The 10,802-nt window shown below is 45.1% G+C and overlaps 1 protein-coding gene across 1 annotated transcript; it reads left to right on the top strand.

Annotated features, from left to right (window-relative positions):
- Positions 1-2,240: 2,240 nt before the first annotated feature.
- On the top strand, positions 2,241-10,305 carry C1S (complement C1s; the record flags this gene model as incomplete). Its single annotated transcript, XM_084255720.1, has 11 exons — positions 2,241-2,263; positions 2,500-2,707; positions 2,907-3,084; positions 3,956-4,081; positions 4,518-4,717; positions 4,910-5,063; positions 5,701-5,816; positions 6,477-6,555; positions 7,078-7,206; positions 8,160-8,234; positions 9,506-10,305. 11 exons carry the CDS (start codon positions 2,241-2,243, stop codon positions 10,303-10,305), a joined length of 2,088 nt encoding a protein of 695 aa, XP_084111846.1.
- Positions 10,306-10,802: the final 497 nt, after the last annotated feature.

Below are 10,802 nucleotides of genomic sequence, written 5' to 3'. Positions count from 1 at the left end.
TTTGTCTTTCCCAATGTCTTGATGTCTTTGGTCTGGAGTGGGGGTGGGGTCCACAAAGCCTGCAGGGGATTAGCTCAGGACATCCTTTCCCCCTAATATCCCCACATGTTAGCACTCCTGGAATCACACTGCATCTTACAATCAATGGCATATCCTAGTTTAATTAGCAGCTTTCTAAAGTCCTAGTTATACGTAAACTAAGGGAGCCTTTTCAAAATAAGGGAGGCCTTAAGGAGAGCTGGAGATCGGGGAAGACTTTCTGGAGTTGTATAGGCCCCCTGTCCTGGTCCCTTGTCTACAATTCAAAATTCCCAAAAGGCTCTGAGAAGAGAGTTTTTTTTTTCAAGTTCGCTGCCAAAATCAACTGCAAAACCTGACCTGAACTGATATGAAGTAATGTATAATTATAACTGAGTCATTCATAAATAGAATATGTAGCTCAATTATTATTTTAGTTGTTCTACTTATGGTGAAAATCAATGTTTAGCTGCAGAAACGTTAATGTTTGCTAATGGAGTGTTAGCCCAGCCCCTCGAGGGGGCCGGAGAGGAGGTGGTGTTACTTACAAATTGGGTCCATGTATTCGCTGTATCTTTTCTAAGTCTGTAAAATGAATTTTGAACATATCTGGCTGTAAGGATTATGGATAAGGGACTCTGGGTTGTATCTAAACAGGGCTTGATGGGTGGCAAAAATTGAGATATTTGGAGAAGTGGAAGGGATTTTAGGATGAGGAAAAAGCTTCGGTATAGGTCTAAGTCACTACTTGACCTTGACATTTGCTTTCAGCGCAGAGATGACCTGCCTTCCTCCATGATTCATTCGGCTGGAGGGTTGAACTTTCTGGGTTTGGCTTTCTCCCACAGTACTAATCCCCTCCTTTTCCCACAAATCACCTGACTTCTCTGAAAACTGGAACACACCCCTTGGCTGGAAAAGAGCATTAAGCAATCTGTGAAATTCCTCATTTCTCCTTTTGCCCGGCATTGTCCTTGATGGAGGAATCCCAGGCCTGAGAGAAGCAAGCAATTCTTGTTTCAAAAGCAGGGGGAGCTCCAAGATCAAGGCTGATTACCCTGTCATGGTCTCCCAGCCCCCCTCTTTGTTTAGATCAGGGAATTTCAGACCAGCACCCTGGGGTAGAGAATCAGATGAGCAGAAACAAGGCAGGGAGGCCGCCGGAGGTTCCTGCAGAGGGAGCGTCCAGGCCCCGTGCTGTTCTCCCTGGGAGGCACCAGGGTCACCCAGCATGCCCGTTGGCAGAACAGAGGGGACTGACCCACTTGTTCCCATCAGCTGCTGAAGGTAAAAAACTTAAATACAAAGAGCAGAGCTTTGATGGAGGCAGAAAACTCCACACAGCCAGGTTTTGGGCAAAGATGAAGGGGCTGCAAGAGCAGACCACAGAGAAGATTGACTGCAGACAACCCATTTCTCTTAGGGGCCCTGTCCACCTCCACGCACCCTATTACCTACCACTGCTTTCAGGGTTAGAAGCATATCTGGCAAGACTTTTCAAGGAACTTTGGGAAGAGATCTTATCTTTTAAGTAATTGGGAATTAATTCATACAAAATTGGGAATTTTGTATTAATGTAGGTAATTGAGGGCCTACCTTTCCTTTCCTTTGAGGTTTCTTGCCATTCAGCTGCCCCTTTTTCTCCTTCCCCACTCCATCCTGTCTCAGACCTCTTCTCCCCAGGTCACTGCATTTCCCTAGTGCAACAAGCTCATTCCTCTATCACTGTTCTTCAGGAGTGTCAATGGAAATACATGCAGTGATAGTAAAGGGAGCAGGTTTGACGTGATAAAGGGGGGCCATTGTCTAAAAAAGAAGGAGAAATGTCCTAAAGGGACAGTCACCATAGGGTGAGCAGAAATGGGGATGCAATTGGGTGAGGGCAGGAGACAGACTGATAGGGTGGGGATGGGGGCATGGTGGGGGTGAGGGAAGGAAGAAAAACATCGGGGAGAGGGTCCAGGGAAGCAATGGGAGATAGGATTTCACTTTAGTCTACAAAGTTAATTGCAATAGAAACAGGGTGGGTGGGAGAGGAGAGGTGTCAGGGCTGATGATTCATTGCGTGGCTCTGTTTAACTTGTACTATTCTTATGAAGGTGACACTGAGCCCCGGGTGACCCCTTCCCAGCAAAACAGGTGCCTATGTTTGTTAGACAAACTTAGCTCCAAAGTCCAGAGGTGCAGAGAGCCAGGACCAAGAGACGCATTGCATGCCAGGGATGGACAGATTGCCAGAGATGTGGTGAGTGACCAAGTCTGCTGAGATGGGCACGAGCTCCACCCCCTTCCACCTTCTCGAGAAAATGGCTCACATCTGAGACTGGTTTTGGGTTGTTCTGACCTAAGATTCTCCTCCACCCGCTGGGCCTGCCCTTCTGCTTCCTCCGTCCCCCTCCCCTCTGCTGGTGGCAAATGCCAGAGCTCTGCCCTCGCCTGCTGGTGTTGGGCCACTTACCTCTTCACTTGCCTTTTTTCCAGGTGTGTTGTCCTGTTATCCCTGTTGGCACAGTCTTATGCTGATTTTCCCATGCATGGGAAGATCCTGTCTCCCAACTATCCTCAGGCATACCCCAATGAGATAGAGAAAACTTGGGATATAGAAGTTCCAGAAGGGTATGGGATCCATCTCTACTTCACCCACCTGGACATAGAGCTGTCTGAGGACTGCGCATATGACTCGGTGCAGGTACCTTCTAATAAGCCCCCAGAGGAGAGGGATGGATCACCGGGGCTGGGTGGTGGGATGAGAAGGACATTGGTGCCAGTGCCATATGCACACAGTGAACTGGAATCAAATGGTCCTAAGGTGGTAAATGTTTTATTTTCTCTGACCTCCATACCAAACTAGGACCCTTTGCCTAGTTTCTTTTTGACTCTTCCCTTAGATAAAGTCGGAAGGCATTGTAGAAGGGAACCTCTGTGGACAGAGGACCAGCAAGAATCCCAACTCCCCAATTGTGGAAGAGTTCCAAATCCTGTCCAACAAACTCCAGGTGATCTTTAAGTCGGACTTCTCCAATGAAGAGCGTTTCACTGGGTTTGCTGCATACTATGTGGCAGTAGGTAAGACTCTCTCTTCTCTATGCGCTGAGTGACCTAACTAAAATGTTGGGTGTGGGATGAACACTGAGGAATGCAGTGACCAAGGATTCTGTTTGTGATGAAGTTCTGACTTGGCTTGGGTCCCTCCATGAATGCCTTTGTGACTTTCAAACGCATGATTGTATCTTAGTATGATAATGATAATGGCTATATATAAAATAATAGAGTACTGTATTGAGAACCTCTAGGTACTGGGCACTGCATTAGGAATTTTACCTATGTTCACATAGTCTTCACCTCAGCTCTCAAGGTAGGTAGTATTATTTCCATATAAAGATAAGGAAAGTGAGGGCTAGGAAAGTTAAATAACTTGTGATTGGGGAGATCATAAGTCCCATACAAGGATTGTATGGTATTACAATCCATTCAGTAGACGGCAAACAGACCTTTAGATTCTGTGTTTCTACACCTTATCTCCAGGTGAAAATGAAGCTAGAACATCTCATAAACCTAAATTATTGCTTAGATGTGGCAAAAGTGCCAACATTACATAAAACAATAAATATACTAATTGTCCTCCCTGCAGAAGACCTGTCATATTTAGCTTGCTGAGTGTTGTCTCTTGAGCCGAAATGCTCTGTATGTGAAAAAGGTCAAGGGTCTTTGGCATTGAGAACCCCCTTATTGTTGTGCAATGACAAGGCATAACCCTGTAATTATATTTCAGGAGTATAATATAGAATAATACCATCCTGAAAGATAATTCATTGAAGGTTTTTAAATAACATAACTTTCCTATGGTTTCTTGCCTGGTAGCTTTTAGATTTAATCTCATTCTTCCTTTAGGTCTTTGTCCTTGTCCTTGACCTCCATCTCTTCCTGTTCTTTGTAGATATAAATGAGTGCACAGACTTTGCAGATGTCCCTTGTAGCCACTTCTGCAATAACTTCATTGGTGGTTTCTTCTGCTCCTGCCCCCCAGAATACTTTCTCCATGATGATATGAAGAATTGTGGAGGTGAGCTTGGCATCAATGGGGTGAATATTCCTGGGGAGCTGGAATGACTTGAGGCTTCAGTTAGGCTATTGTCTACCCTTCCAAATGATTAGCCTCAGATTTGATTTGGCATCTATTCTTAGTACCCATAAGCTGAGGGATCCACAGGGTAGAGGAAGATGAGGTTACAGAATTAAGTTAATTAATGGACAAGAGGGACAGATGTCTGTGAAAAGTCTGCCTGGGGCTGTTCATAACCATGAAAAGTTCTTTCACAAGCAATGTGATGGAGACCCCACAGGCCTTGGCTTCCTCGACTGATTGTAAAGTGAGTGTGTGATCCTTGCATGTGGCTCCTGTCAAGGAGTGTCTGATCATAGGAGGAATCATAGGATAGGGTGGAAACTCCTTTGCTTGATCTTATATTTGATTCCCCTTTTTCCTTTTTCTCCCTTAGTCAATTGCAGCGGGGATGTATTCACTGAAATGATTGGGGAGATCACAAGTCCCAATTACCCCAATACATACCCAGAGAACTCAAGGTGTGATTATCAGATCCTGTTGGAGGAAGGGTTCCGAGTGGTGTTGACTGTGCGGAGAGAAGACTTTGATGTGGAACCAGCTGATTCAGTGGGCCGCTGCCCTGACAGTTTACTTGTGCGTGAAGATTGATTAATTTTCCTTCCAACTCACACAGAAAGATTTCTCTTTGAACACAAATTATCTTTATGTCCATTTTTTTGTTCCTCCTTATTTTGTATTAATTTTGTTGCCTCGCTTACTTTCCCCCTCCATTTTGCCTCATTGATTTATTTTTTTCTCTTCCAATTTTATCATTTTTTTTTCCAGTTTGTTACAGGAAACCAACAATTTGGTCCTTACTGTGGTAATAGATTCCCTGGACCACTAAAAATTGAAACCAACAGTAATGCTGTCAAAATCATCTTCCAAACTGACAAAAAAGGGCAAAAAAAGGGCTGGAAACTTCGTTACTATGGAGATCGTGAGTAACCTAGAAGTTGCTCTTTTGTTGGGGAGGGTGGGTACCAATATAAAATCAAAAAGGTAGACTGTAGTATGGATAGGTATACTGAGATATCCCCCTTCCTGTCTATCCCACTTCCTCAGCAAGATATGAACCTGTCAGCAGTTGCTAGAAATGCCTCAGTCTCTAAGAATTCTTTAACTGGGCCTGTGAGTGCAGACAACTTGAGAGTCGTTTGTTGGCAATGCCATTTTATTTTATTTATTCATTTTTTTTTCAAGATTTATTTATGCATACAAGAATTGGGGTGTAAGCCAAAAGTGTGGAGTGTGAGAGGATTCGCCAGAGAGAGTGGGGAACAAAACAGGCAGATCTACTGAAATACATTACTGAAAGGAGCAGCGGGTGAGGCAGGAGAGGTCTACTGTGCCATGTGGGTTGCTCCCTGGCCAGCTGGGTATTGGAACTCTTGCTGCAGTGGCTGGTGATAGCTTGATAGCGCTGTCTTTAACCACTGTGCCACCAGGGAGGCTTGCCATTTTATTTTAAACATCTTCATATTGGATGACTGAATATTTTTAGAAAGTGTGAGATTGATGTTTATAAAATAGAGGTTCTCCAGCTATTTGGTAAAAAAATTTTCTGTCCTTTCCAGCAATTCCTTGTCCTAAGGAAGTCAATGCCAATTCTGCTTGGCAGCCAGAAAAAGAAAAGTATGTGTTCAAAGATGTAGTGAAGATAACCTGTCTGGATGGGTTTGAAGTTGTAGAGGTAAAATACTGTTGGGTTTTCTTGTAATCCTAGGCCAGTAAGAGCTAACTGGAGTTGTCCAATCACTTACCAGATTTCTTGTATGAGTAAGATAAAACACTGTTTCCATAAACAGAACAGCTCAATGTCTTTAGTCCTTTTTTATGAATCATGTAGCTCCTTGGCCAAATTGGCATTTATTTATTTATTTATTTATGCATACAAGAACAGGTGAGAGGTGTATTGGGGGGGTGAGGTGTGTGTGGGAGATTCACCAGAGACAGAGAGGGGAACAGAACAGGTGGATCTATTGAAATACCCTGCTGAGGGGAGCAGCAGACAAAACAGGAGATTGCCATGTGGGTCAGCTCCCTGGCCCGGGATTGAACTCATGCAGCAGGGCAGTGGCTGGTGATAGTTTGATAGCACTGAGACTTTAACCCCTGTGCCACAATGACTGTTCTTTTTGTTTTTAGTCTTTTTGGGGAAGGGGATCTGACACATCGGGGTGAAGTTGTCATTTAGCCCCAGCTCCTGGGTGATTTAGATCATTCTGCTAAAATGTCCCCAAACTTCTAGTGGTGAGGGCTCATTAATCCAAGACTGGAGATCAATTTTATTTTTAACTTGGGTTTCCCGTATCTCTCTTTATAAATTAATAAGATGTCTATTATTCTCCAGGGAAGTGTTGGCATGACATCCTTCTATTCTACTTGCCAAAGCAATGGAAAGTGGAGTAATTCCAAATTGAAATGTCAACGTATGTATCTATTTAAAATGGGATTCCTGTTTTTCCTCCTAAAGGGAATTGAAAGATCAGCATATTTAAGACTTAAATGCCTGGTTTTCTCTTAGGCTGGTGAGAAAGTGAGTTTGGGTTTTGAAGGGAAGCCAGTCATGGAGTCCCAGCCCTGATCTGATTTCAGCCCAGCCAGAATAGCAGGTTTCCTCCAAAGAAAGGGGCTGTGAATTTTGTAGGGTACATAGTACCTTATGGGTTCACTCCTGGTTTCTGCAGGGGCTGACACTAACCGCTGAGAACCAGGTACTTCCTGAGCCTCTCAAGGGCCTCTCCGAATTGGCAAGACTTAGTGGGACTTAGTGGGCTGCCAGTTGAAGAGCAGGCCACAGAGAGGCTAGCATGGGGAGATTCACCCCAGGTACACTTAGGGATGTGGGGAAGGAGACAGGGTGAGGAACGTGACTGGAGGGTGGAACTGGCCTAGTAATTCTGGGAAGAAGTGGCTGTCCTAACCACCTTTCTCTCATCTTCCCCATGTAGCTGTGGACTGTGGCTTACCTGATCCCATTGAAAACGGTCATGTTGAAAATCCAGAACATACTTTATTTGGTTCTGTCATTCACTACACCTGCTCGGAGCCATATTACTACATGGAAAATGAAGACGGTGGTAGGTTTCTTTACTAGAGAAAAGCAAGAAGAGCAGGAGAGCATGTTGGAGAATGAGCAGCACTATCTTTTTGGGTTGGAGAGAATTTGGAGAGAAATGAAGGAGATGGAATCAACTATGTACATCTTCTTGGCTTAGTCTAGAGATACAAATTTCAGCACAGGATAGATTCTATACGATCATCCATAGGGAATCACTGAGGTTAGCTAAATCAGCTCCACAACTATGGCAGGAATTCCCTCTACAATTTCCATTTCATGTGACCATCCAGCTTTTGATCAATTAGTTAATGTAGACTTGCAGGGATAATGATTCCTGCCTCAAGTCACCATGTATTTTTTTAAGATTTATTTATTTATGTATACAAGAGCTGGGTACAGGCCAGAGATGTGGGGGGTGAAAGGATTCACCAGAGACAGAGTGGGGAACAGAACAGACAGATTGACTGAAATACACTGCTGAGGGGAGCCGCGGGTGAGTCAGGAGAGGTCTGCTGCGCCATATGGGTGGCTTCCTGGCCAGGGATTGAACTTGTGTTGCAGAAGCTGCGGATTGCTTCATAGTGTGGTGCTTAACCCCTTGCGCCACCCGGGAGGCCTGCAAGTCACCATATTTGGATGACTGACTTTCTTGATGGAGAGGCCTTAGTAGTGCTAGATGCAGGACCAGATGAAACACAGCATGTCCTATTTCATTGTTCTCAAATTAAATTAATTTAATTTATTTTCCCACTTGAAGTGCTTTCCCATTCTCTACCTTCACCCTCTTTCTTCTGCTTTGGAAACTTTCACTTCCCCTCCCTGGACAGGATAGAAAGCCAGAGGGATTGTTTGGAGGATGTTATCAAAATCCTAGTTGATTTGATCTGGTCCCCTCTTCAAATCTGAGTGAAAGGGGGATGGAAGAGCAACAATGTGGTGGTGACTCTGTCCTGTGTCCTTGTGCTGTTGCAGGGGAGTACCGCTGCTCTAACAACGGGAGCTGGGTGAACGAGGTGCTGGGAGTAGAGCTGCCACGATGTGTTCCAGGTAACCAGGGCTTAGGCCTGGGGGGACACCATAGCCACAGCTGCAGGGGAGTGGGACCATCTTCTGAAAAGGGCTGCAGTCTTCTTGGGCAAACAATCTGTGAACTAGAGACAATGCTGCGGTCATGGACTTGCCAGGGCCCTGGGGAAAATCCTCATCCTCTTGAGTCAAGCCAACTGACAGGAAATGGGAGAGCCAGTTGGGTTAGCTAATGGAGATGGAATGGCTGACACAGGCCCCAGAAGTTGAAAATGAGGAGGCAACACTCAGAAAACAAGACAAATGAATAGCCTAGTTATTATAAAAGTCTGTGTGGCAAGAATATAAAAAAAGAAAAGAATAAAACAAATGGGAGGTTGCAGGCAGATCAGAGTTGCACAGAATTAGCTCTCAGGTGAAATCAGAATTGTAATAACAATCCAATCCTGGTTACTAACAGCATTATTGAGAACTAGGAACTGAGCTAATGAATTGAATTTATTATCTCATTTGAGTCCTTGCAACAATGCCACGAGGGAGGTATTACTAGTTCCATTTTATAGATGAGTAATTGAGCACAAGCTCGCAGGCAGTAAAGGTCAGGGGTAGGCTTTGAACCCAGGTCTGTTGGAGAGCAAAATCTAATGTGCTTGTCTCACCGTCCATTCAGGCCGACCAGTGAGGGGTTTAGGTAGGCCAACCTAGATCGAATTCAGTTTTGGTTATACTGCATATTCGCAAAGCAATCAACCCTGGAGCCAGTCCACGGGACGAGATAAAAGATGAGAGGAGAGAACCCTCCCTTGGCTGTGACTTCTTTAACCGGCTTGAGAATTACTTGGAGGAACTCTGCAGCATCAGGACATCAGTGAGCAAGGTGATAAGGCAGGTGGAATGCTTGCCTCCCCCATCTGTAGGAGAAAGGAGTTCTCCAGTAATGGCTCCCAGTGGGTCCGCTGGCCCCAAGCACTGAGCCTGGGCCCGAGGTGCCTCTATCTAGAGGGGCTGTAGTGAAGATGTCCACAGCGTGAGGGTCTGGCTCCTTTGACTCAGCAACCCATACACAATGTCTCGGTGTAACCGGCTTCTCCCATGAGCCTCCTTGTGGCATTATCCCAGCGGCAAGTTTGGTCTTTACTCACTCAGAGCGAGTCAGGTACTGAGAAGGGTGACCAAATGAAAGGTTGACTATATTGTGCTAGAGAACTCAGAGGCCCAGCAGCTTTTGAGTGGTTTGTAGGAGGCCACTAATCTATTTCCTGTCCCCCCACCTTGTTCTTGTTCCTTCCTAGTCTGTGGTGTCCCCAGTAAGCCCTTTGTTGGAACACAGAGGATATTTGGAGGGTCCCGGACAACGATCGAAAGTTTTCCCTGGCAAGTCTTTTTCAAAAGCCCGAAGGGTGGTGGGGCTCTCATTGATGAGTCCTGGGTGCTGACAGCTGCCCATGTGGTGGAGGGAAACCATGAACCAACAATGTATGCTGGGTCCACCTCAGTGGTTCTTAAAGATCTGGAAAACGCCCAGATGCTCATGGCTGAGCGTGTGATTATTCATCCGGGCTGGAAAGTCAAGAGTTCTGAGGAAATACGGAAGAATTTTGACAATGACATTGCACTGATACGATTGAAAGACCCAGTGAAAATGGGACCCAAGGTCTCCCCTATCTGCTTACCAGGCCCTTCCTCAGATTATGACGCCTCAGTGGGAGAGCTTGGACTGATCTCAGGCTGGGGCCGAACAAAGGATAGAGATCATGTTTATCGACTCATGGGGGCAAAGTTACCCATAGCTCCCTTATCAAAGTGCCAGGAGGTGAAGATCAGAGACCCGAAGAGGGATACAAAGAGCTACGTTTTCACTGAGAACATGATCTGTGCTGGAGGAGAGCAGGGTGTTGACAGCTGTCAAGGGGACAGTGGTGGTGCCTTTGCTCTACAGGATCCCAAAACAGAGGACCCCAAATTCTATGTAGCTGGTCTGGTGTCCTGGGGCCCCGAGTGTGGGACTTATGGGCTCTACACACGTGTGAAGAACTATATTGATTGGATAAGGAAGACTATGCAGGAAAATAGTAACCCCAGTGAAGACTAATCTATACAGGTACCACCAGCCTCTCCAAAGGCGATGGCCAATCTATTGCTTTTCGTTCCTCACAATATTTCTATTTTTTCCACCAGGACTGAGAGAGGACATGGGAATATGATTTCAATAGAACTTGATTCTTGGGCTACCTGGCTGAGGTAGTGTTAGATGGTGACATTATGTTGGTGATTCAATGTGGCCTTAACCCATGGGGTTCCTCCTCTGAAGACCCAGTATGGAGAGTAACACATGGGAAGGGCCCTTCTGTTTTGCACTATTTCTTTGGGGATTCCCTTTCCTGATGTTTGCCTGGTGTTACAGTCTTGACTCTGAAATTTATTATTGGGCATATCCTTGATTTTTTTGGTTATCCCTTTATCTGTTCAAAGTTCCATTTACTTTATTATTCTCAATGTGTCTACCACTAACTTACAATAAAACATGTTTATAAACCTGTTCTGGTTGATTTGACTGGGTTTTTCTGCATCAAAACTTCAGTACCACAG

Source organism: Talpa europaea, assembly GCF_964194135.1.
Source record: "Talpa europaea genome assembly, chromosome: 15".
Lineage (NCBI taxonomy): Eukaryota > Metazoa > Chordata > Mammalia > Eulipotyphla > Talpidae > Talpa > Talpa europaea.
This window is presented reverse-complemented; position numbering and strand designations above follow the sequence as displayed.